Below are 27,862 nucleotides of genomic sequence, written 5' to 3' on the forward strand. Positions count from 1 at the left end.
TGCACGACAAGGGCAACTCCATTTCTTAGGTCAAGCTTCGGGTCACCTCGGTTGCCCTGGCAATCCTGATCAGGCTTGGTTGCTTGGCAACAATCCTCTTTTGTTTCAAATGATTTAATTTGAAGCATATCTTCCCTCGTTAACCCCTCGTGTGCTCCTACCACCCCAACAACCCTCCTCTGCCTTTGTATCCCTCGCTCGCTCTCTTCCACTGAAGCTTTAGGGTCATTACACTTTCTTCATATATCGGCCTTTTCAAAGACCCCCTTGTGAAAGTCCTCACTCTTATCAGATGGTTTCTTGACTGGACACATTTGTACGAGTGTGTGTCATACCTTCTTACCTCTGTGTGTCAGTGCACATGTGTTTACGTGTCTTTTTGGGACACCGATCATACAATATACAAGTGCATTTTTATCTTTATTTTAATCCTATGTGCTTGCTGTAACTCGCAGCTTTCAGAGTTCACGCGGCAGACATTTCTTCCCATTTAGCCACAACAGCATTAGTAAGTTTGAGCGCTGATGTTGGTCAGAATGTGAAGTCTAAGAACTTGACCTCACTTTGTTCTCCGGCGGACAAAGAGCCCTCTCTCTCATCTCAACCATTTCTACAATTTGAAAGCACACAGAAGGCTACAATTTCATTCTCTGCTGCTGCATTAAGATTTCAACCATCGTGGACAAATAACAAACAACTATATCTACTGCATCTACTGTAGCTGGGCACATACATGCTTTTCATTTTTATATGTAGTCTGTCTGTTTTATTATCTCGTATATTGTTATTCTTTATGGTATTTTTCCTTTTTTTATATTCTAGATTTTATTTCTACTGCCCGTTTTATTTCTCTTCCCTCTTGTGCTGCTGAATTTTACATTTCCTGATAAATTACAGTTACACAACTGAGCTCCTGTCCGTGACCATGTGTTGTGCGCACATTAACCAGGAATATCATTTATTTATTTGCTTTTAATCACACGTTGTCGAGAATCTTTCATCAAAACAACAGGAGTTGGTGAAAGCGCGATGTCCCGATTATGCTAAAAGACAAATTATATATATGTGTGTGTGTGAGAGAAAGAGATGCTGTCACATCTCCTAGAACAGACCGGAAACTTCTCGCAGCCTTCTTGTTTTTGCAGTTTTGAATTATGGGAGTTGTCTGTGCAAAGAGAAGGAGCGAGATAGTGAACTAAAGCGATGGAGAGAGAGAGAGAACAGATTCTGAGTTTCCCCATAATGGCTCTAGTGATCTCAGTCAAAAGGGCAGACTTCTGGTAATTGACTACTCATTTCTTTAAGTGGCCTATTGGCAGGGGCAGTCAGTGCATTTGCCAAGGCCTTAAAGATTTCACTCTCTTTATCTTCCTCTCCACAGATGGACAGATAAAGTATGTTTTTTTTTTTTTTTCTTTTAGCTCATCAAACGATGGTTTCTGCTCAAGAGGGGTTTCTTTTTGGGACAGTGCAGCAAAGAATCCCTCGTTTAAAATCTGAAAAAGCTCTCGTTGCTTTTTTCTTTTATCCCGGAAACAATGTAGACCAATCAGCGGGCTCATGTTCATCCTCTATCGCCGAGCGACTTTCTTTTTTCTTAATCTTTTCCGGAAAATGGTTGATCCAATCGCAGTGATTTATCTAAAACAACACGACGATTGACTGAAGAGGGCCAGATGGGAGTGCTGCTGAAGAACAAGTTTGTTCAATCTGCCAGTGAGACAGTATTAAAAAACTGGATGCTGTCTCGGTCTCTGAGAGACAGAACAAACACACTGAATGCTGTTGTCAGTTTACATTTTTCTATCACTCAGTACCAGTCACTGCCTTGCTCTGACTAGTTGCAGGTCAGGCCTGTGGTAGTTAACTCCCCTTGGACTTCCAAAGTGAACTTAGAGATGCTTCAGATGCTTCACAAATATGAAATGGTCAGATATGCTGTTTGCTGTGAATGATATGATGATGAAAATAATGTGGTATATGCAGGAGAAACATATCTATCTATCTATCTATCTATCTATCTATCTATCTATCTATCTATCTATCTATCTGTCTATCATCTATCTATCTATCTATCTATCTATCTATCTATCTATCTATCTATCATCTATCTATCTATCTATCTATCTATCTATCTATCTATCTATCATCTATCATCTATCTATCTATCTATCTATCTATCTATCTATCATCTATCTATCTATCATCTATCTATCTATCTATATCTATCTATCTATCTATCTATCTATCTCTCTCTCTCTCTCTCATCTATCTATCTATCATCTATCCATCTATCTATCTATCTATCTATCATCTATCTATCTATCTATCTATCTATCTATCATCTATTTATCTATCTATCTATCTATCTATCATCTATCTATCTATCTATCTATCTATCTATCTATCTATCTATCTATCTATCTATCTATCTCTCTCTCTCGCAGCTCTCTCTCTATCATCTATCTATCTATCTATCATCTATCTATCTATCTATCTATCTATCTATCTATCTATCTATCATCTATCTATCTATATATCTATCTATCTATCTATCTATCTATCTATCTATCTATCCATCTATCTATCTATCTATCTATCTTGATATAAAGTCAGTGACTGACACCTGTTCAGCTACTCAGTAATGCAAATATCTCATGATCAATGGAATGACAGCAACTCAAACCAAGCAGCAGAATGAAGAGGAAAGGGGATTTTCTCACACAACATGTAATGTGAATATAATGCAGTTTGCAAATCGCAAAGGCTGCAATTTAATTGTTCTATTTATTATTGTTAGTTCTGCAGTCCTACACGGAGGCAACGCTTTGTAAAAGAGGGGTTTCCATGCTGAGAACATACTAAAGTTGTATGATACCAACTTAATTTGACTGACAGCTTTAGCACAAACCAGGGTGAACCAGCTGGATTTAAGTGAAATAAAGAGATCTCTTCAGCATTCTTTAGTATTCTACAGACTCAGACCAGTCCTGATGTATCTTTTATGTTGTATCTGGTCCCTCTCTCCCTCTCTCTCCTTCTCCACCTCACCAGAATTCCATCAATATGCTTTTTTTTCCCATCTTCCATCTCCCTGACTCCTTTTTGACTTTCTGTCTATTCTGCTCTACTTCGCTCCATCACGCTCTCTTTGTTTTCCCCCCTGCTTTTCGAGTCCTTTTTGTCCCTTTCCTAAGTCACCCTGTCATCTCTCCTCATTGCTCTCATCTATCTATATATGCTTATTTCTGCCACGTCCTTCGCTCACCCCTCACTCTCTCTTTATCTCGTTCTGCCTCTTTTTTCTCTCTTGTTTTCCCCCCTCGCGCTGCTCTCTACTTCTCTCTCTCTCTCTCTTTCAGCCACACCAACACTCTCTGTCATTTTCTTCCTGACAAATCATTATTCTCTTTTTTTTTCTCATTTGTCAGCAGTGATGCTGCTGCATGCTCAACCTCTCACCATCTCTCCCTCTCTCTCTCTCACCTCACCCCCCTCATAGCGCTGTTCCAGTGGCAGGGTGGGGTGGCTGCTTTGGCGCCTCACTGCTGCTGCAGACACACTGCTGGGCTGTGATGGTGCTGTGTGTGTGTGTGTGTGTGTGTATTTTGGGATCCAGCTGGTGGAAGGGTAATCGCCTGAGCTTGGTGCTAACTATGTTTGACAGGCAGCTAAGGATGGGTGGGGTGGCAGGGTCAGTGGGTGAGGGTGGGCTCCCAAAATCCCCCCCACAAACTCTCTCAAAAAAAAAAAAGGCGGGCTGAGGAATTTGTTTGTGCTAAGACTCAAATAATCTCCAACCACCACACCCCTTTTACGGTGCATTCACACCAGCTACTTCTTAATCAAACCCTAGTTCATTTACTCGGCTCGACTCGACTCAGCTTGGTATCGTTTTCCATTACTGTAGTACCTCTTTAAAGTGGGCGGAGTCATCCTACCACGGCTGCATGAAACTGACGTGATGTTGTTTATAACACACAAACGAGTGAGTTTATTTTTGGTGTACTATAGCACCGGTACTATCGCTGATGGAAAAGTGAAAAATAAACTCGAGCCGCGCTGGAACTGTGTTGTGGAAAAATACCGTATGTTAGAAGACAGACTTACAACAGATAACATAGTAACAAGAGAATTCCACATGTTCCGCTCTGGAGCTTTTATGATATAACAGTCCCGCATTAAAATGTTCAAAAATTCATCCACAAATCCAAAAATAAACGCTTTATATTTTGGTTCCGACACTCTTTTAATCATATTTTTATTCAAGGCAATGGAGCCTTTCCTTTTGGTCACCTTTTAATCATTTCATCCTCTTAACCTGTCTCTGCTGTAACGTGCGAGGAAGGAAATATTATGCACCACTGGTTAGCCAGAGTGTGGTTATGATTTTTCATCTCATTGTGTATATTTGTCACTAATGGATCAGCGCCATTAGCTGCGTGTTCTTGTGCTGAAGCTCTCCCGGTAAAAACGCAATCCTACAGAGGGAACCAAATGAGACAACAAGGCAACAATTCCCATGATCCCACGCTGCTTCTCGACATCATCAGACTAAGTCTTTTGTAATTGTTTTGATTGAGCGACTCCAAGAAATAGATATTACATGCTGTGCATTTAAACCAGGCCCGGAAAAAGATGAGGTTTAGAGAAGAAGAATAGAAAGGAGTAGAAGAGAAGAAGGCTTGTCGAGGGTAGAGGTAAGCAGAAGGGCACCCACACGGTTGCACATACACTTCCCCAGGGGGATGGGAGGAAGTCAGGGACAGCTGGGCATAGATAGATGGTGTGGGGGAGGTTAGTCTGTGTGTATGTGTTCATTATGCTTAGTGTTTCTGAATGTGCTGTATTTCCGTAGAGTGTGATTGTGCATGTTTGCTTTAGGTTTCCAACGGTATAATGTCATTCTAAGCATATTCCCGCGTCTCTGTTTGTGAGCGTCGGTCTTGTGGCTGCTTGACAGATGCATTATGTCCTCCTGTGTGTGTGTGTGTGTGTGTGTGTGTGTGTGTATGCACGTGTGTTCTCCTGTGTACGGTGCATGTCGCTTGCAGTGGATGCCTCTGTCTGTGTGTGTGTGTGTGTGTGTGTGTGTGTGTGTGTGTGTGTGTGTGTGTGTAATGGCCTGTATCCTTCCATGCCATATCAAAGCACATGCGTTTTTGCCGGGTTGCCCATCAAATGTGCACCATGACACGCGGCTCTGTCTGTCACACGCCACAGCTCTGCTCTCTGTGAGCAGCTACACACACACACACACACACACACATACAGATAACAAACCACTTCATCAATCATGTTGATCCACATGCTTCACCCACACACACACACACACACACAAACAAATACAAGAGCAAACAATGGCATGCAAACAAAACTTAAGCATTGCTAAGAAGCTTCTTAAGGCTCACTCGTGTTAGTCGTAATGCGTGAATATGTGGATATTAATCTCATTATGCAAAACACACAGAGTTAATGCAGGCCTTCATGCAGCAGATGCACACACACACACACACACACACACACACACTCAGGTTTGTGCAGCTATTCTTCTTAGGACACTGTGCTGACTTCCATTCAGTTCGGTAGCCAAACCAGTCAATACACAACCTTACCACAATTCAAATTGAAGCAGTTCCTCAAAAATGAGGTTGTCCTTCATTAGGACCAGGTTTTGGTCTCCATGGGAACAGCAGGTGACATGTTTGTGCATGCATGTGCAACACCTGTACACAGGTAACAGTATAACTTTCCATTTTTTGGCTGTTTTTTTTGTCTTAATGTCCAAAAACAGGCCAAAAAATGGAAAGTTATACTGTTCAAATTTCAAATTTAACGCACAGAAATCTGGTGTTGGTGTACAACTGCAGTGTTTTTCCTTCGTTTGTAAATGAATACACTACTTGAACACGTAGTCAATTGTTATTCTGGAAAAATGGGCAAAAGCAATTTTCGGGTTAAAATAAGCACAAACAAAACACTGTGAAACCTTCCTACAGAGCAAAAAAGGGAGGAAAATTAGGATTGGGGATGGGGAGAAGGCAAGAGAAGAGGTGAGGGAGGACGAGGAGGATGTTGGGGCAGATGGAAAGGAGGATTGGGGGGAGGGTGATGGAGGGAGACAGATGGAGGAGGAAGAAGGCGAGAGGGTGAACGTGGAGATCGCCAAGGTGGTTTGGATTTATCCGCTCTGCTCTCCTTCTGTGAATTGACACCGTCAGAATGGAGACGACGCTCAACAGCATCAATGTGTCGTCTCACGTTGGCAGGAGTCAGGAGTTTGTTACCATGAAGACGGGGGTGCAGGGAGGACAGTTTGAGAAAATGCACCAATAACTTCAACTCTGTCCCGCACACTTACGTATAGATCTTTAATGAAAAACAGAATATATGCAGTAACCACGCCCCCAGACCACAGACAGGAATGTTGAACCATTCTTTCTCTCATCTTCCCTCGAGCTCGTCACACTTTCTTAGTCGTCTCATTGGCTTCTTCTCTCCCTCCTCCCTCCTGCGTTTCCCACCTCATTTTATCACCCATCCTTCGATTCATACTCTTAGCCATCCATTTCTGTCCTCCGCCTATCCCCCCCTCCCTCCCTCACTCCATTGACTTGCTAGCCCAGTCAGTCTTCCACCTCCACGCTCCTGTTACCTTGTTGTCAGTGAGAGAAAGTGTAAATTGTGTTGCTTTAAATACCCGTGACTTCCTTAAGCCTCCAGCTTGGAGGGTGTGTGTGAAGGAGTGAAAGTGTGGACAATAGAAGGGAGAACACGCCTCAGTGTTTAAACTTCATATCTGCTAAAGATAGATAGGTCTCTCCTTTCATTTTTTTTTGCAGCTCAGGCATTTATCCCGACTTAACTCTTTAAACTCGAGCTGGACTTAATTTCCCCCCTTTAACTTTGCTCTTAAGCAGCTTCAAAGGTAAGTGGAACAGCTGTACCTGGATCTGAGGCTTACACAGGTCACACGCTACTGGCAACAGACTGTGTTTGTCTTTGCCTCATGCACTTTTGTCCATCTTATAAGTAAGCCACAGCATATTTGGACGTCCCCTTCAATAGCTGGTGGAGTTATTGTTTCGGGGGGTTTTTGTCCATCCATCCCAAGCTGTGTTTCCATCATGCTACGCGGCGTCGGTGCAACGGCGGACAACGTTGAAGGACATCCAGTAGCTCTTTTTCTCCTCGTTTTGTGACTGTTTGTCTCAACAAGACGTCAAGTTTTGTATGAGGATAGACGGCGGGCATCACAGAAACACCGCTCACAAGGGAGTGACGCTTTTCTGTCGCCCAATCAGCTGACTGTCGCTGGTCTGGCTCCACCCAGACCGTACCATCACTCGGGTACCGACATATTGGGGCCAGATATTTTGGTGCTATTCCCAATGAAACGCAAAACAAATACTTTGTAGGTGTGCGGATGATTTCTGCTTTTTAAATCTTGTAAATTGGGGCACAAAGATCCACTTTGAACTGAATCGAGTCCTTAAGAAAAGTTACATCATTATACATCGGTGTCTCACTCAAAGTGACGCGTATAGCTTAAAAACGATTCCCCCCCAAAGCAAATATTTTCTTTCTACAAAAACACAAAAATAATGGCGGCATCAATCTTCGTGTTATACGAGTGTGTGGACTGAAACTGTTGGTCATCAGAGGCTCATTACTGCTGTGCATTAAGTCTAATTATTATATTATTCATGTTTTATCGCTCTCGTAATGATCTTGATGCTCGCTCCAGTCAGACCCAATCATGTGAATAAAAAGGAGGAAGTCGATTAGCAATATTGCAAAAATATTAACTATCCTATAATGCAACATTATACCCATACATGCAGTTATCCAGCTAAATTAAACCACGCAAATCATATTCATATTTCACTAAGTTTCTGCCATTCTGCTCAAACAGTGTAAAACAGCAAGTGATCTCGCATTAATGATGCTTTAGGTCCGCGATACACAGTGTAGTTTAATCATCTGTAGATCATTACATTAGGTCTTGTGCATAATAAGAGTGATACTGACCTTTTTTTTTTATAGCGCCTGCATGAATTGATGAAGCTTTCAACAACAGTTTACTTAATTACAGTGGTTTTTCAATTTTAGACTACGCGGTTTCAAGGGACTCCTAATCACACTGAATCTGAATTTGAAAGAGTTAAAGGTGCCTCATTTAGGTGAGTCTGAAGCTATATATATATATATATGTATATGAAATGAAAGAAATGTAATTAAAATTTAATTTAACATTGTGGCAAGTCAGTGGAGAATAATATATGTTATGACATGCTGTAAAGGGGATCGTGAAAGCAGTCTGTCTGCATATTGGACAGGTATTTAAAAGGAAAGAAAACACCACATGTTGTCAATGAGTTAATTATGGTATGGCTATTCTGTATTCATTCCACCGGTGATAAAAGTTATTGTCCTTGTATAAACACTCTGAGTGTTAAGAGATTATTAAAGAAAAAGCATATTTGAACAGTTAATCACTGACGGGTCAATTGAAGTTATTTTAGCAGCACAAATGTCTCTCTGTCTCCGACACAGCCAGGATTGTGCGGTTTGACCGAAAACACAGCACAACATTTCCCGAACACGTCTCGCCGTCATGAGGGACACACCGGGACAGCCGATCCCCGCAAAGTGTTCACGCCAAGTAGAGGAGCTCTTATGATCAGCCGCAAGAATTATCCCAAGATGCTATTAAAGGAGACACTAATCCACGGTGCACTTGACCACACAGTCAGCCCACAGCCATCATGGTGCTTAGATAAACTAACCACAAGGTCAGAGCTACAGTAAGACAGCACACAGAGAGACTCACTGATATAAAGGGTCTAAGTGTAAAACACTGTAGCTCTACATTTTAAAACTCTTATTAAATAATGGACGGGGCGTTTCCAGCAAAAATCCCGTTCGTAATAATCCAGTGAATATTTGTGTTCAGCCCGGTGATATTGATTATTAGGGGATTAGTTTTATGCCAAAAAAGACAGAGGCAACGGCTGCAAACAGGTCAGAGTATGAGGCGGAATAAGAAAATCCCCAAAGGTTACACTAGAGCTGCAGCTAACGATTATTTTCATAATCGATTAATCTGTCGATTATATTCTCGATTAATCGAATGTCAGAAAACGTTAAAATCAGTGTTTGTCAAACCGAGACATGTTGTTCTGTCCACAAACCAAAAATGATTCAGTTCCAACGATTTCTTTGTTATATGGAGCAAAGAAACCGAGAAAATATTCACATATTATATTCAACACTGAAACGAGCAGAAAAAAAAGCTTCAAACCGGTTAATCGATTAACCAGATAGTTCACGATTAGTTTAGTAATGGAGTAACTGTTTCAGCTCTAAGTTACACACTGCAGCTTTAACACTGTTATGAATATTTATACATATCTGTCCTCTAAGACACTAAGTAAGTGTATATACTTATAGTCCACATTCAATTTTCATTTGATTTCATTCATGACCACGTTGTTTGGATGTGGACAGTAGATGATAAATCCTGGTGTTATGGGATGTTTGTACGCAGACATTTATCTGTGTTATTTTCCACATGTTCGTGGCCTGGACGTGAAGTGGTCGACTCCATGCTGGTCCTGGATCATCTCTTTCAGGACCTGCTTGAGAGGAACATCTTACACATTTCCCTCCACAGCACATTTAAGTTGTAAATCTCAGGTGTCCGTGGATTTATTCACGTATTCGGATATTCAGAAATCACGCCCACCCTTCGTCTGTGTCTTCTCACTGCAAAGCAAAAACGTTCAACTGTTCTATTGTTTGGCTGGAGCATAACTCGCCATCACAAATGCCAACATTTGCTGCCTGTGTCTCTAAGATTATGCACTGCAAATGTATGCTTTTCATGCTACATGCAGTTAGTTTGCTCACCTCCTCTGTTTGTTCTTTTTTCTCCCCCTACATCTCACCCTCCCCTTCACGTCTTGATGGGAGTTCCGCTGTAGTGCACTTAAACAGATGTTCTTCCTGCAAGGATGAAAAAAAAAAAATCAATTCCTCCACTGGTGCAAGGATGTGATAACGCTTCACACCAAATATAAATCTGTCTCCCACTTGACAATTTGGTTCCAATTAAACTATTTATACACGCCATCTTTTCGGGGGTGAGGAGACAGCTTTGAGGCATTTCGTCTTACAAGATGTTCTCTCCATCCGCTTGGTCTTGTTGTCAATTATGCCATGTTATTTTTTTTTGTTCTTCTTGAGATTAGGTTGAGCAAGTGCTGGCATGTTTTGTATGAAGCGGGGCGAGCGCAAAGCTGTTGGGGTGCAGTTAACGTAGCGGGTGGGAAAGTTTTGTTGTTGATGATGTTGTTATTCTGCCTCTGAACTGTCAAGCAACACTATCAGACCTGACTGAGGGAGTCTTAGTGTGCGTTCATGAACAAGTGGCTTTTCTTGGGGTTGTAGAACTTTTTCAGTCATACTCCGACCTGCAATTGCAATTGTCTCGCTTTACTAGCCCAACATTGCTGTTGCCGCCGTTACAAACAGGCGACAATATTTAATTTAGTATTCATAAATCGATGTAATAGTAATTTATATTACATTACATTACATTACATTACATGTCATTTTATCCAAAGCGACTTACAAAAGTGCATTTAAACATTTGGGTACAAATAAGAGCTAGAAGTAAGTAAGAGCTTCAAGTAGAACAAACTATGAAGTGCTAGTCATAAGTGCGATGTACAAGTTTTTTTTTTTTTTTTTTGTCGTCTTAGTCGAGGTAGAGTCGGAATAAGTGTGTTTTTAGTCGGCGTCGGAAGATGTGGAGGCTTTCAGCTGTCCGGATGTCAATGGGGAGATCGTTCCACCATTTGGGAGCGAGGACAGTGAACAGTCTCGAGTTCTGCGAGTGCCTCTGCGATCCTCTCAGTGAGGGGGCAGCAAGCCGGTTTGTCGATGCAGAGCGGAGTGGGCGGGCTGGGGTGTAGGTTTTGATCTTGTCCTGGATGTAGGCTGGACCGGATCCGTTTGTAGCATGGAACGCAAGCACTAGAGTCTTGAAGCGGATGCGAGCAGCTACAGGAAGCCAGTGAAGGGAGCGGAGGAGGGGTGTAGTGTGGGTATATAGTATATCTTTCGCTTGGCGTCATTCCGTGATTTCAATTGATTTAGATGTGCCAAGAGGGATGCGTTACATTGCCAGCAGAGGGCGCCTGTCTGTGGCAAGATTATAATTTTTGCAGGAGCTCCTCTCCTTGATTTTGTTACATCGAGTTCCTGTAAAAAAGTGTTATGCTTGAGCAGCACCCGGAAACTTCAGGTAGACCTGATTTTTTTATTCGTCTTTTTTTATTTGATTTGATTAAATACAATAAAACGAGACGTGAGACCGAGCTCCCGAGTCTGCCCGGTGAATTATTGCTGCAACATGTGCAGCACGGGAAAGCTGACGGGAGACACGAGATCGTGACTCAGAAAGATTCACGAGGAGCTGGAAGGCTCAATTAGCAAGGGGAAGCTCAGCTCCCTCCACAATGTGTTGTATTTACACTTCAACACTAAACGTGCGCTAAACAGTGGTTGGACAAATGCGGCAAAAATGGCACTTCCATGGAAGCTGGGCTTCCACGATAGTGGGCACGGGCGCTGGGCTGCAGAGCCTTTTCTGCCTCAGGATTTTGCGAGGAAAGTCTGGAGACAAAATAGCTGCTCGTTGTTTGTTATTCGCTTTAGAGAATAATTTCATTTGTACGTCAGTCAGTCATCATCTAACCGCTTTATCCTCCACCAGAGGGTCGCGGGGGGTGCTGTGCCAATCTCAGCTACATCGGGCGATAGGCGGGGTACACCCTGGACAGTTCGCCAGTCCATCGCAGGGCCACACACAACTAGAGACAAACAACCATTCACTCTCACACTCACTCCTATGGTCAATTTAGAGTGTCCAATTTACCTAATCTCCACATTGCATGTTTTTGGACTGTGGGAGGAAGCCGGAGAACCCGGAGAGAACCCACGCACACACGGGGAGAACATGCAAACTCTATGCAGAAAGGCCCTTGTTCCAACCGGGGCTCGAACCCGGGTCTTCTCGCTGCAAGGCAAGAGTGCTAACCACTACACCACCGTGTGGCCTCATTTGTACTTATACACTGCAAATACAAATACTATTATAGCGTTTAAGTTTGACATAATAATCGCGTTTTCTTGTACAGTAACTAACAATCGGTATTTGCTTCCATTTAAAAGTAACACACCACAGTTTTGGTGTACAACTCTTGCTCTGATTCATACAATCCTCTGCCACGCTCACTGAAGACAGACAGAGAGCGGAATTAGCTTGCAAGAGCGCTTATCAGGGAAGCCACTCTTAAATACCACAGTTTGAGCCAATTTGAATACTTACACAAATCCAGAGAGTTCACTGTTCAGTTCACTCTCTTTTCTCCTGCTCCAGCCTTTAGAATCCCCTTCATTATGCTGGGTCATTTGTATTCTCTCTTTACTTCTCATTTCCATAACGCGCCGGTCCCGTTGGTGCTTGTTTCCGTGGCAGTGGACACATGTGCGCATGCCGCTAAAAATGGACGCAGGTATTGGTGAAAAAAAAAAAACGCCATTAGCGGCATGAGACATTGCTCTTGTTGTTGCTTTGACCTGTCTGGAGCTGCAGTCTGTCGCCATCTCTTCATCTTATGCTGATCCCTCGGGTTGTGCAGTCTCTGGGCACCAGGGCCGCCACTGACTCATCACTCTTAACATTGGCCTCACAGTCATAGAAGCAGATAGTCATTTGTCTGATTTTTTTTTTGTCTGCCTGTCAGCACCGCCGTGTGTGTGTGTGTGTGTGTGTGTGTGTGCTTTCAGAAAGACAGATAGAGATATATAGATAATATGACAAGCAGAGAAAGGGATGGGTGGGTGGGTGTTTGGGGAGAGAGAGAGACAAGAGAGAGAGAGAGACAAGTAATGCGTTTTGTGTGTTTATCTGATTTGTATGTTGCCGTTTTTGCTTGTAACTTCATACGGATGCAGCACTTTCTTTTCTACGGCTCCATCTTATGATGTTTATGTCTCCTTTTCTTTTCTTTTCTTTTTTTTTTTTATACCTAGATGACGACCCCTTGCAGCCGGTGACCTCAGATGAGACGGTGTCCGTGGGGGGCACAGTGACATTGACCTGCAGGGTGGCCGAGAGCGACGACTCCTCGCTGCAGTGGTCCAACACGGCACAGCAGACCTTATACTTTGGAGAGAAGAGAGGTAAAAGAGAAGGGGGGGAGACACATAAAAAAACAAAAAAAAAACAGAGGAAGAGTGAAATATATTTATGACGGTGTCAAAAAAGCAGCCCTATCTCCTACAAAATACTTCAAATACTGCTCCGTTTTCTCGCCAGATATTTTTGGAGGGAACATAGTGTAAATAGATTATGTTCGCTGGTAACGTTTTCTGGCAGTCGGGGGGAAAAGAAGAAAAAAGAAAAAAGAAAAAGTGACATTCCTCTACTACAGAGACTTTGTAGGAAAGAGTGGTGGTGCAGTAGCTCAGTGCACAAAACAGAGACGTCGCTCTGTTGTTAACTTTAGGCCACAAAAACAATCGTTTATCGTTCCTTCTTTTTTATACCAAATATTTAAAACAAAACAAACACTTTCTTTTGTTTGCAACATATTAGTGACAACCTCAGCTACTTCTAGTTACACTACAGCTGTTATTTGCAAGGAAACCTCATTAAATATAATACAATATGTGACATTTCAGTATTAAAATATCTAAAAAACAACAATTATGTTATATGAGTCGTGTACATACATTAGCCAAAGAGTTTCCAACACCCTTTAAATGAATAGAAATCTATACTTGTATTAAAAAGAGAGACTTCTAAAACAAAACGGAATCTTACATTGGCATTTAATAGTTTAACTACATTAATTATGGCTCCAGTTACGTGTAGTTGTCTGATGAAAATCCATCGAGCTCATAATCCTTTCCAGAATCTGTTTGATGACTTTTCAAAATGCCAGAACGCGTGAGCGACTTCTACTTATGGGCTACTCTCACATCCAACAGCTTCATACGCGGCACGCCCTCGCACATACAGATCAATACGTGGCAGCAGTCCCGTCAGTGCTGACGCAGCTTCTTCTGCATGTTCCTGGATTGTGTGTGTGGAGCTGCGGGACTCAGACGTTTGGACGAGAAGGCGTCGAAAGAGAAATGTCAATTCTCTCCGTCACAACAATCCATTTACACACCGAAAGATACCGAACAACAAACAGAGAGCGTAAACAAGGTTTGGGTTGATGAGAAAAGATAATCAGAGGGGTGTTACGTTACAGAGATTTTTGATTATCAGATGAGATGACCAGTGATGAGTTAAGTTGATAGATTTTATTGAAGACGGCTCAGATCCGAGGAAAACTGAGACAATGCCTGACATCATCACAGATTCCAGGTCTGATACATATAGTTAGTAAGACTTGAGTTGTGTATCCGGTCCAGATACCCGGTCTGGTTATAAGAATATGTGCGTAATTCAACTTAAAGTTGGCTGAAGATTAGAACTTTCTCTCGCATACTGTATACGGCATTATTACGGCTGACAAAAGCTTTTATTTTGAAAGCTTTGTTTTTACCAGAACACAAATAAAGCGTGTTACTGTAATATTGCAATAAGTGCGTCAGCTGAAAGTCAAGGACTAAAACAAACAACAACAACAACTTCAAGACTTGATGGTCTAACTGGCGCCGCGAGCGCCGTTAATGACACGTTGAAAGCAGACGCTGGCGTGAGAGTGGTCCGGCACAAGACAACAGAACCTGTATTTTGAAAAGGGAAAAAGAAATGAGAAAAATATGACACCGTGAATAAGGACTGACATTTATAAACATGTAGTTCCGGAGCTAATGATTACTTTTGACTCAAAACGTTGTCAGCAGTGAAAAGGAGCGTGCACACCGGCTAGTTGACGGTTGGTATGATTGCAACAACAAAGAACATTTGTTTTTGTGTTTAGAAAGAAAAACACAGCCCCAGAAATGATCATTAAGAGAAGTCAAAAGAAAACGTTGTGTACCGATGAGCCGCGGTGTTTGTCCAAAGTTTCTGTGTGATGTCAGACTTTTGAAAAGTTTGATATCACACAACAGACTCGGTGCACTGGAGTGAAAAGAGTAGTGAGAGTGGTACAGATGGAAGGAAGGCGCGACGGCAGAGTTAGAGAATTGGAAACAATGGTGATTAGAGAGATAGAAAGACTCCCTCGAGCACAAATGAACACTTAGCAGCAGTGAAGTGATACAGAGACGGGAGTCAGGGACGGCAAGAGTAGAGACGAGAGCGGAGACCAACGTCTGCGTAGTGGACAATTTGGACAACGGAGAGGTGAGAGAGAGAGACGGGGGAAAGTACAAATGGAAGGATGAGCGAGTCTTTACTTCAGATGGAGCTTCAACCGCAAAAGAGAGGAGGGAGATAGAGATAGAGAGTAAAGCTCTTCTCTGCGATTACACTTTAAGCCCTGACCTCTACACTTGGGGAAAATGGCAAAGAGCGCTGCAGAGAAAAGGGAGAAAATAGATGGAAGGGAGCGCGAGAGGGAGCGCCGCAGACGCCCCACAGCAGGTCCAACATGCACAGCAGATGCTATACTTTGTAAAGCATGGAGATGAGAAACAGAGGGATGAAGGGAGCTTCAGAATTCATCCCTTTTACCGCGTCGTCTCGTCGATGGGCAGCAGATGGCGAGGAAGGCGATGGAATTAAGACGTTGTGCTCCTGAAAGCGAAAGGCATCAAGAGATGGAGGGGGAGTGGAGGCAGTGATTGATGTCAGGAAAGGTGAAAAGTAATGATGAGAGACAGTAAGGGAGGGAGAGATGTAAGTGGAGGACAACATTTTGGGAGATAAAGTAGCAGATGAAGACATAAGGGAGGAGGAAGAGGACAAGGAGAATTTATGACACACAGTTTGAAGTGGTAAACGTGTACACGTGGACCAGCTTATTTTTCCTGGTACAATATCTACTTGGTTAAGTTAATAGTGCGACACAACAGAACTACATGCTTAAATCTGCAGCACCGCGAGCCAAACAATGATCTATTTTCCCCTTTGTTGAGTTTTTTGGCTAATAATATTCTCCTATTATTGCCTCAGTAAGACAATATCTGGCTCGGTAGCGTCTCATTATTTCAACATGTTCGCCGACTATGTGGAGACTTTGTATGTTTGATGAGAGTATTACGCTGACTATGTTTGCGTGGACACCAGTAATAATGACTATTACCCCCATTGCGAATAAGATATCCTTCACACGGTGATGTTTATATGAGCCCGTAATAGAATATTCCATTCATGTTCCTGTTAACATGTTCCAGAGCGCAGTTATTATTATTATTATACTATTATGACTCACGTTATGAATCACATGTGAAAAATCCAATCGCACATAATGTGATAATGAAAGAGATTTATTATGGCGAATACGTTTTTTACATAACATAACACTCCACTTGTCTTAATCAGATTTTTGCTTTTTCTGAATATTATTTTCTGATTATGTTAAGAGGCATTTTTATTTCCACTATTTTCTTAATATTTGTTCATTGTTGTGGTTAAAAGAGGAATGTCGACTCGTCCCAGTTGAACTTTAAAGGTACAGTAGGCAGGACTTCCTGTGTTATTGATCAAAAAGTAAATCATGGCCTTTGAGCGTAACGTGGTTCCCATAGATGCAGATACAGTTTTTAATGTATTGGGTTTAAGTTCTAAGGCTATGGAAACCAAATTTTTTTTATTTTGCAATAAAACAAAATTATAACGCTTGCTTGATGAACAGAAGCAGCTTTTCACCAGTTTAACTAAAAATAAAAGTGTTTACCTGTGTTTTAAATCCCAGGTTTCTGCTTTAATTTGAAGCATTCAGTGGTAATTTTCTCCCAAAGGGCCAAAGAATGCCAGACACCATGGCACTGGTCGATTTTCAAGCCTCACGTTTGTGTTGTGTCTGGTTTGAGAGGCTTTAATCATCTTGACTCTGAGTTTTATTTCATTTTCTTACATCACAAGCTCAGGCGAAGCTAAAAACACCTCAAATATGGCCGAACCCTCCCTTGATGTGACACACTGAACCTTCAATAACCTGCGGATCAAACTCAACAATCCATTTTTTTCTTTTTTTCCACATAAACGTGGCTTCTGCAACTTTAAGGAAACAGTATGATTTAAGCTTCAACAATTCGACGTAAAAGGATTCATACCAAAGTCACTGAAACGAAAACAGAGCGGGGGCAAAACAAAGAGATCCAAAAAAAAAACTATGGTGGGATTTAAAATAATAAAAAAAAAAAGGGCAGCAAGATGGAGGGGAAACTGTGACAGAGAATTCCTCACGCATGCGACAGAGAGATTGAAAGAAAGCAGCATGTCATATATAGCACGGGGAGCGAGTGTGCCAGACAGCGAGACATGAAGTGATGAGAGTTAAGAGCACGGATGTACTGCGACACCAACGAAATCAGTAAAGAGAAGAAAAGGGGAGAAAAAGACACGGGTAATGAGAAGAATCAGTGCGTTCCAACACTGCACAGTGTGAGAAAAATGGATGGGCGGAGAGAGCAGGCGGGGCACGGAATGGGCGAGATATAAACGAGGAAAAGAGGGGAACGCTGAGTGACAACTCCTCGCTGTGATGGCTGCCACACTGCTGTAGGAACTGCGGCGGAGTGGAAACCAGAGATGACAAATTCAGACCCGGGGCGAATGATTTACCGTAGATCCGCAGTTCAGACGTTAATCCGTCACAATATGTGCCTGACGTGGCTTTATTTGAACCATAAACAGGACAGGTTACTCTGCTGGAGGCACAAACTTATCATTAAACTGAACTGAGACGGAGAAGAAAAGATCTGGATATTTCATCGTAGAGGGAAGAGAAATGAGTTCATGAAAACGGCGTGAGGATACAGGCAAAGAGACCTTGGATTTCATGTACACAAAAGTTGTTATTCACAAATAATGTGAAAACGGATGGAAAATCAGGGTAGAGGGCTGTGATATATGAAATGTTGATGTCGCCGGCATTATCGCGGGGTCACAGTGATTCGATAAAAGCTGACATTTATCATTATTCAGGCAGCCAAAGCCATTGATATCAGTTTAATTTAACCCCGCTTCACACAGGCGGGAGGCTGTGCAGGGAGACGAAGACACATGCAGGAGCAGGGCTGAGGTGCGGTGTTCAAGAAATCGCTTGCAAAGCCACATGGAAGTGAAAAAGGAATGAAACAAAAACATACTGTAACTGAGGAAAATCAGACTGGTTCCAGTGGAGCGGAGCGAGATAAAGATAAAGCAGAGCGCAAAGATAATTGTTAAGGGACACAAAGCCCAGTTGTATTTGTTTAAACGGACACAGAAAAGGCTTTTCACAGCTCATCCTGTCCTAATCTGAGTGGGAACGCTCCATGCGAAAGACCTGTCACCGCGCGGCGAAACGAAATAATCTGATATCTGGAGCTAATTCAACACACGCACACATATATTTGGACGTGTGGATGGATTAGAAGGAGGGAAGAAGAAAAAAAAATAAAATAACAGCGCCGCTAATAGAACAGATTAGACCACGAGGAAAGCATGAGCACAGATGGGTTTTTAATTTAATTCAAGAATACCAGGAGACTGAGCGAGAGAGACATTTAGACAAAGGGATGGACTGGAGGGATAATAAGAGACGAGACTCTGAAACAAAACAAAGAGTGAAGGGCATTTTATGTACACTACATTTATATTAAAACTACAAATGCAGTGCGTCCATAGCTAAGTTTCCATATAAGATACTATATTACCACTTCAGCGCGGGCAGGGTCGTTATAGCACTGCTGCAGGAAACTGCCGTGCCGTCGTTTTCTACGTGACACAAACTAGTGACAAGCAAATCATGTTATTTTTGGTGTAACTGAATCATAAGAATCAGCTCATTAAAAGGATTAGGTCAGTACTTCCTGCATGACCGCAGCACGGACTCCGTCTGAGCTAAAATACCACTGAACGGGCTGTGGTGTTGGAGATTAACGCATGTTCCTGGGGATTTTCTTACGTCTCATTCACTGATCTACAGCTCGGCATTGTTCGGTTTGATTCCTGCGTGCGACGTCGCGTTCATGACTCTTCCTCTGACATTTTAGCATCAGCTCAGCTCACGAGGAACCTCACGAGCAGGTACCATCGCTAATGGAAAAGCAAAAAACGAGTGGACTCAAGCCGCGCCATGGAAAAGCACCATTAGATTCGCCGAGATTAGCAGTTGACGGCGCAGTTAAATTGGATATAATAATCTGTTATTGTAGTGATATTTACCACAATCACATGTGCAAACTGTCTTCATTCCGTTTACATCGTCCCCTCACTGTCTGCTATCCATCTCATCTTCCTCCTCTTCCTCCATTTCTACTTCCCTCAAGCGTATATGACAACGACAATGGGCCACTTCATTTGAAAGTCTATTAGCTCCAAATATTGGAGGTAAAAGTCGAACCTCTGAGCCTCTGTTGCTTGATCTTCAAGTGCAACAATTGGACAAAATGATATTTCCTCCAGCAATCTATCAACAGCTCAGTGCCATTTAAAAACATGCTCGTGCAGTATTGCATGACAGAAGACATAAAAGTTGACCTTTAAACCTTTAAAAGGATTACATGACGGGTGCACTGTGACAATCACATCGAACTCAACTTTCTCGTATGATTCAAGAGCTTAAACCAAGGTTATTGAGTCACTGTTGACTTCACCGCCTCTCTGCCTTTTCCAATCCACTAGTTGGAGCTCCATGTTTCCACCTGTGTCCCCACTTCATAACACTCTGTTATTTCTTTTTACGCTTCATCCAAGGCCTAGGGTAAATAATATTTAAGCTGCTATCAATCCATAATATTTCACGAGGCCGGGTCTGTGGCTTACACAGAGGTAAGTGTGCATTTGTGCAGACAACAAAAAACACATTTCCACACCAGAAAAGAGAACATACATTTTGCCCTTAATTCACCTTTAATTTTATTTGTCACGTGCGGGTTCTACCAAAGTGTATCTGCAGACATCTGACTGCCTCGCTGCAGTTTAACAAGGTAATGGCTCTCCGGTGATTTACAAACCATGCGAGACGGGAACCCTCTTCCCCACTCGTCTCTTCCCGACTTTAACTGTGCTTAGGAAGACTGTAAATTGTAAATCATTTCATTAAAAACGCACTCCAAGCAAGTTTATGGCGTCGAACTGCAAGTAAGACGAGCGCTTAAAAAAAAAAAGAAAAGAAAAAATTGATGGTTAGCTTCCGACTCGGCCTCCACACTGACAGTGACTGCGCCGCCGTCGCTTTAAATGCAGGGCGTGAGTTGTTGTTTTTGTTTTTTGTTGTTGTTTGTTTTTCTGACATTTTCTGAAAAGCTATTGATCCGCATTGCATCAGTCATAGTTTTCTCGGTGTCTGGGAAGACTCTCTGGAGAATGTGTTAACAACAAGCATCATGGCGCTGAAAGACCGCACGACAGACTTTTGAAATAGAAACCCTTGAAAGACGACCGATTCCACAGTTTCTCTTTGTGTCGCGTCAACTCTCCATTCATCTCAAGTTTCCTTGAGATAAATCACGTGGCATAAAAGGCGAGTGCAAGGAGTATACTACATCTGTACATGGAAATAAAATGAAAACCAATAAACTAGACATAAAACAGTGCAGGCATGCATATATTAGTGCTGCCTTAGTCTAATTTTTACAGCTGTGCACTTTAATTTTTAATAAAAAAAGCCAGAGAATGTTGAAACTCATGCACAGTTACTCATATTTTTTATTTGCCGGTTCGATATGTGCCTGTCGGTCGGAGCTGATTGCGACTATGATCTAAACAACTTTATATTCCGCACTGTGCTCCCTCGCTGTGGCGAACACTCAGCTCCTTGTCTGTGTGATGGCAGTTGAGGTCCAGCGATGTGTGAGTGTGAGCTGATCGCTTTCACATTGTTCAGATGAACGTTTGTTGAAAGGAATTAAAATAAATCGCGTCGTGTTGGCATACGGGCGTCTTTGACTGCAATGTAGTTGGAACTGTGTTGATTTGCTCTGTTTTGCAGTGAATTCATCTCTACTTTTCAGCCAACGTGTGGTTTAATCTCGCTGTTGTCATCGGTCAGTGTTATTTTACCAGAAATGCCCAATGGACATTTTTTTTGCTGTTGTAAATACAACATGGCACAATTTCACTGGTATGTTGCTTGAAGCTGATACACCACTGGAAACATTTCTCTCTCACATTTCAACTGGAACTAATGCCTCCTTGCTACAGTTTGCAGCACCTTGGGCAAAGTTTGGTTTATCGCCGTCTGTTTGCCTCCTTTCCACTGATTTTGCATATATTTGTGCTGCTGCCTTTGAATGATTACTCTGAAAATAAATCTGTCTGAAGGGACACACACACCACACCAAATGGTCAGCTGACAGCAAAGACAGACAACCCCAACGTTGCCTCAGTTGGCATGTGTTGAGGAAAAAAGTTACACCAGAACACAGTGTGTCGACCACTGCATGAAAGGAAATGACTTTCCTCACCAGCAGGTGGCACTAGTCTCAAAAATGGAAATGGGAAAAAAATATTATTATAGTGTTTCATTCTTGTGTGGCTATGTTCAGCTCCTACAGTTAGGGCTAAAAAACACTGTGTACAAATAAGTGTTACACTCGTACCTTTAAGCGCAAAAAATGTCCCATTGAAACCCACTGCAATTTTCGATGTCACTTCCATAAAAGTGTAGTACAGGTCTCAATCTGGGCTTTTGCCTCAGAAGTGACAATTTTTACTACTCTCCACCAGACAGCGTAATATTTGTATTTAAAAAAAAAAAAGCTATTTCCACTAGATGACACTGTCACAATCCCCTTCTTCCTCTCATAATAATTCACTTTGCATCTAGCATACTGAATATGCTGATTTTCTGTTTGGCATCATGACAAAAAACTGGCATTAAAAGGGTTAAAATCTTAAGCAACTCTTCAGCACATTTTTTTGTGTTTAACAGGACGAGTGTGGGACATTTGTTTTTCTTGTTACATGGGTAGTTGCTCCACTTAATTTTGCAATTAGTGAAATTAGCGAAGATCCAGCATGTCCAATAAATATACAGTCCATTGACTGAACATGCTATATCAGCAGTACAGCTGTCAGCAGGGCCCCTGTCCACGCCAACAACAGCCAGTGGCATCACGCGATGCTGTGTCCAGACAGGCGTGCATGTTTATCAAGCTTCTCATAGTTTAAACACTGATTCACTATCAACTGACGCTCTCAGATCAGTGGATATGTTATGATCAAGGAGCCTGCGGTCATCGAACCCGGGTCAGCTGTCTGAAAGGACGAGTAATTAGCACACTGGAGCGAATATTCAGAAACAGATGGGAGGGCTGTGGCAACATGTGTGGAAGAAGAGAGGAATTCTCTGGATGGATTTAGATGAGAAGTGTGTAAAATGTAAAACGAGATGTCAGAGGGAAGGGAGGTCTGAGTGATGGAGAGAGGGAGAGAGAGAACGTTCTGAGGAAGAGGAAGGAGAAGAACAAGACAGGGAATGAGATAGACAGTTGGATTACAGGGAGAGGAGGAGGAGGAAGAAGTGAAATGTAGATCCAAGTTGAGCCAAAGCGAGTTATGAAGAGAGATGAAAATATTGGTCTGTATCTGATGTACTTTCCTTGGGCAACACAGGGTCTCTCCCCTGTGCCAATAAAGCAAAGAGTTCTCAGCACAGCGGATACATCGCTATATAGACGGCAGATGAAAAAGGAATAAATATGTACACTTAAAGAATGTTGCGAGAGGCTTCGTCTCGTCCTGAATCATTTTTTTTGAAGTGAAAAGACAGAGAAAGTGTTGAAGGAGAGGGGGAGGTGGAAGAAGTTTGTCTCTTCATCTTTGGCTATATCCACGCGAGTATATTTTTGTAACCTCCTCCATGGCGGTTATGTTTTTAGCCACATTTGTCCGTCTGTGAGCTGCGGAACACACAGAGTTTGATGAAGGATACAGATTCAGGATTCTACTAAGCGGCACCGGTGGAAGTTTGCACTGTCTGAGGCTTCACCTTTACTGCTCCACTTTCATTTAAACACATCAATTCTGCTCCGATATTCCTGTTATTCACAATCTCACGCTGAAAAAATATTACAGTATACATTTCGGAACCGGGAGGAATCAAGCGTGTCTCCCATGGGAGCTCTGAGTCCAGCCTGCCGCTTACCTGTCAATCAAAAAAGTGCTTAGCTCTACAGTACATGTGCTTGCCTTGTTTACTGTTCCTGAGCAGTGCTCACTTTAGCGGATACTCCACCTTGTGGCCAAAAGGAGAAACCACAGAACCTGGAGCACAGATACTCTTTTGTGAGCTACACAGAACAATACATTCAAAATACATAAAAAAAACTGGACATTATAACTTCTTACCATTTAAAAGGAAATAATATAGGAAGGGGGTGTGGCTTATTTTCTTATGATTTCTTGTCCTTACACTAGTGTAGTCATATTTCCATCATCTGTTTTTTCTTTTTGGATTTGTTTTTGTTTCTAGAGCTGCAACTAAGGATTATTTTCATAATTAATATGAATCTGTCGATTATTTTCTCGATTAATCGATTAATCGTTTGGTCTATAAATGATCAGAAAACCTTAAAAAAACGATGTTCGTCAAACCTGGAAATGATGACGTACTCGTTATGTCTTGTTTTGTCCACAAACCAAAATGATTCACTTTTAAGGATTTAAAGAAGCATTAGCTTGTGCTAACGTTTACAGGCCTCAACAGCCTTAGAGCCGTTTTGTGGTGGGTTTTTTTTTCTATGTGTTTTTCTTCAGTGTTACCTCCTCGTTCTCGCGTCTCGTTGGGCGTGCTTTCTGCAAAGCTGCGCGCAGATCTTTTTTATCTGAAACCGCGGTTTATACAGGAAACACGTCATGTCTTTTACTTTGAAATCGCTGCGAACTCTACGGAGAGTCTGGGAGGGCAGAAACGGTGAAGCGATGATGCAATCGCTCGCATTCCCTTCGTGATTGGCTCTAATCAGTCGTGACTTGACAGCTGGCAGTGAATGCAAACCATGCTATTAAAAAAAAAGAAAAAAAGAAGCTGCTGTTTTTCATTCCGCAACCAATGACAGAAGAATGCAGTCTGTTTCTTGTTTATACTGGCACACGCCCATGTGTGTGAGAGGTCACGTAAAGTCAGTGAAAGATTATATTTCTGATACACAAAACATTGCAAAACACTCAAAACTAAAACATGCAGGTTAAATATGGCTGGAGCCTTTTTTGTCTTACTCACGCACACACACAAGCTGTGAGGCGGGACTTTCTGAGCTTAAGGTCCTTCTGTTACCACTTTACCGCCTTTTATATCTTTGTAGACACAAGTTTTCCACATGAAAAATGCTGTTTGCCGAAAGAATTTCTGATCGTTAGAGATAGATGTTTGTCTGCAGAGGGAACAAAAAGACTCTCCTCTCCTTCGTAATGTTACAATGCAGTGATGTCATTCCAGTCAAACATCTGTGTCGATGAAAGCCTCTCATAATTGTTACCGACACTTTGAAGCACGTCTTTGGAATTTGCTGCTCACGCGTGACAAACACGGAGGGAGATTGTCGGCGCGCGCGAGAGCAGAAGCTCTGGAGAATCCATGCGATGGCTTGGCAGTGACACCTGGCTTGTGCCTGCAGGAGAAAGGACACTCGACCTTTCACTTAATGTGGATACTTTAGTTTATCCAGAACAAGGACTTTGTGCACACACACACACACACACACACACACGTGCAGTTCAGAGTTCAGTGCATGTCTTAAAGCAGCTTCAGTCGATAGGTTTCGTCCTCAGGGAAACGTATAGGAACTCCGGGGAAAATGAGTGTATGTGAGATACTTTTGTGAGATTTTTTTAGTCTGGATCGAGGTGTTTGATGCTTTGAGGGAAATATATCAACTAAAGACAGAAAAAAAAAATAAACCCCCTGAATATTAGAACTCATTCTTGCTGTTTAATTTGCTTGTTTAATCCATCAGTGTAGATAGAAGGAGTCTGTGCCTGAAGGCTTGTGCTTTAGTTAGGCTTGTTGTTTTCGGTTCACCATGTAACATCCAGAGAGCTTTATTGAGAGAAAAGGAAGTAGCATTTTACATTACAGTACTGTAACAATATGGTAATAAGTAAAATCATCTTATTTTCATAATAATAATAATAATAATAATCATGTGAAGGTATTTCACTGACTGTTTCTCATTACCAAGCTGTTACCTGGAGATTACTTTGGAAATGACATGGCATTACTGTAAATATTATCCTTAAAAGCAAACTATGACTTATTACCATGCTGGAAATTGCATTAAAATAAGATGTTTTTACCTCTATGTTAATATATATACACACACATGTATATTACCATGTTTGTATAAGTATATAATCACGTGGCCACTCACTCCTATGTTTTCACAGCTGCCCAAATGGACTAATATTTAGCACTAACTGCATGTTATCATGTGTTTTTTTCGTGACGTGAAAGTTACCGTAGTTCCCTGAACTTGGGGAAGTGAGGTGTGAGCGGAGGAGTCTCACCAGTATTCTCACACACTTCTGGCTTGCGAAGCGCTCACATGTACCAGGTGGAAAGCAGCCACCGGCACTGAAATGAAAATATAATGTGGAAAACGTGGCTTTAATGTTGGTGCTCACAAGGACACGTTAGGATAATGGCAGTGCAGGAATGCGGTGGTTCACACTGTGTCCGTAGAGCAACAAGGTTTGGGTTCACGTCCCGGTCCTTTCTCCTCCCACAGTCCACAGACATGCAGTTTGGGGTTAAGTTAAGTGTGAATGTGAATGTAAAATGGTTGTTTGTCTCCCCGTCTTGGACTCTTGCGATAGGCCGACAGTGTCAGCTGGCTTTGGCTCAAGCTGCTCTTGCGACCCTCAAAGGATGCGTGATAATGGAAGATGGATGGATGAATGGTTGTCTGGGAGTCACAACTGCTCCCTTGATGTTTTTCTTGGCACAAGCTTATACTGTTATTAAAGAACTTGACGTGTTCTTTTTTTTTTTTATTATTATTATTTAATGATTAGGACCTGTATGCCTTGTTAGAGACAGACAGGCTGAGATGACAGGAGGAAACAACAAGAGTCTCACACAGAGCACGCTGTGGCGTATGGAAAGCATCCTAACCTCTAAATCTGGACCAAGACCAGCAGAGTTTTGGGCTGATTTGTCCCCGATTCAGAGGAGAATTCTCCTCCGTGACCTTGTGTGTTCAGCTTATGCGGGGGCTTTACAGATCCAGTGCACCAGTGTGCTTGCAGACGCATCGTGCCGGCCGATATGATATCAAATGTGTTTGACATTTTGGATGTAAAGGTCCAGTGTGTAAGAATAAGTGACATCGACTGGTGAGACAAATGGAGGACTCCTCTGCTCCTCTCAGACCTCTTTAGGCTCGAGGAGAGGAGACCAGAACACAACCTTCCAAAAGTTTCACAGAATCTCGGCGTCTCAGTGTCGGCTGTCGAGCTGTTGTCCAACACAGCCTTGAAAGTTCTCCAAGTGTCCGTCACGTTGCTGAAGACAAACTAACGGGGCCATTCCACACCGTCCACACACACACACACACACACCTTGTCCGTTAATCCAGTTTATCTCAGGAATTAATAATTCATCACATTCTTTAACCACAGAAACCCAACAAAACATTCCAGTGTTGACCCGTCAGAGGGCTATTTCTGTTGCTCACATCCTCGGGATAAACAGCGTGAGGCACATGTACAGTTGCCAGTGGGCCTCTCGATCGATGGTCCCCCATAACCAGATATCATATTGTTTTTTGAAAATCCATCATACCTGCACACTTGCAAGCAATATACATCGATTCTAATAAAAAAAAGAAAGTAAAAAAAATAAATAAAAAGTGTGTGTGTGTGAGAAGCCTGGAGTCAGAGAAGATTAGAAATTGTTGAGATGTAGGGAAAGAAGAACGAGAGAGAGAGAGAAAGAGGGAAGATTGAGGGGAGATGAAGGGAAAAGAATTAAGGAGACTGATAGTTGAGTGCAGGGTCCAGAGGGCACGAGTGTGTGTGTGTGTGTTCATAAAGAGAGATGTAGTGACCTTGCTTAGTGATAAGGCATGAAGATAAAGTAGTGTTGGATGAAATAACTGAAAAATGCCACGAGAAACACAGGTGTGTGTGTGTGTGTGTGTGTGTGTGTAGTCAGGTGACTGCACAGACAAGATGGAGAAAAGAGTGAGACAGTAATAAAGACAAAGATAAAAAGACAAACATGGCTCAATACAGAAAAAGACAAATAAACAGTAACAAAGGGAACTACAAACACACGACTAAACTGCAAACACAAACACAGCCTTTGACATATATATATATGTATATATATATATATATATATATATATATATATATATATATATATATATATACAGTATATGTGTATTTTCAGAAGCATCAAAGTACTATGAGCCGTGTGTTCAGTGTGTAGAGCGGGCTGTAAATAAAAATTTAAATCCTGACTAAATGGGCCGCACCATTGTCATCAGTGAAGCCAGTATTCCAATGTTACATGTTTCCTTAATCCCTGATGACAGATCAAGGTCATTTCATATTTTAAAGGGCCAGTTTGCTCCAGAAAATATACATTTAATACATATAATACACAGATAAATGTGTTATTCCATCATTAGACGTCAAAGTCGTAGAAGTTTTATGAGTAGATATAAAAAAAACTCTGTTAAAGAATGTGAATTAAAGAAACATAACAGCATCATAATGATTTTAAGT

The 27,862-nt window shown here is 42.0% G+C and overlaps 1 protein-coding gene across 1 annotated transcript in view; it reads left to right on the forward strand.

Annotated features, from left to right (window-relative positions):
* cadm3 (cell adhesion molecule 3) overlaps nt 1-27,862 on the forward strand; it is a 111,593-nt gene that overhangs the window by 43,344 nt on the left and 40,387 nt on the right. Inside the window, 1 exon segment of the mRNA XM_044032338.1 lies at nt 13,105-13,254. Within this exon segment, the coding sequence (XP_043888273.1) occupies nt 13,105-13,254 (150 nt within the window).

Source organism: Solea senegalensis, linkage group LG1 (assembly GCF_019176455.1).
Source record: "Solea senegalensis isolate Sse05_10M linkage group LG1, IFAPA_SoseM_1, whole genome shotgun sequence".
NCBI classification, from domain to species: Eukaryota; Metazoa; Chordata; class Actinopteri; order Pleuronectiformes; family Soleidae; genus Solea; species Solea senegalensis.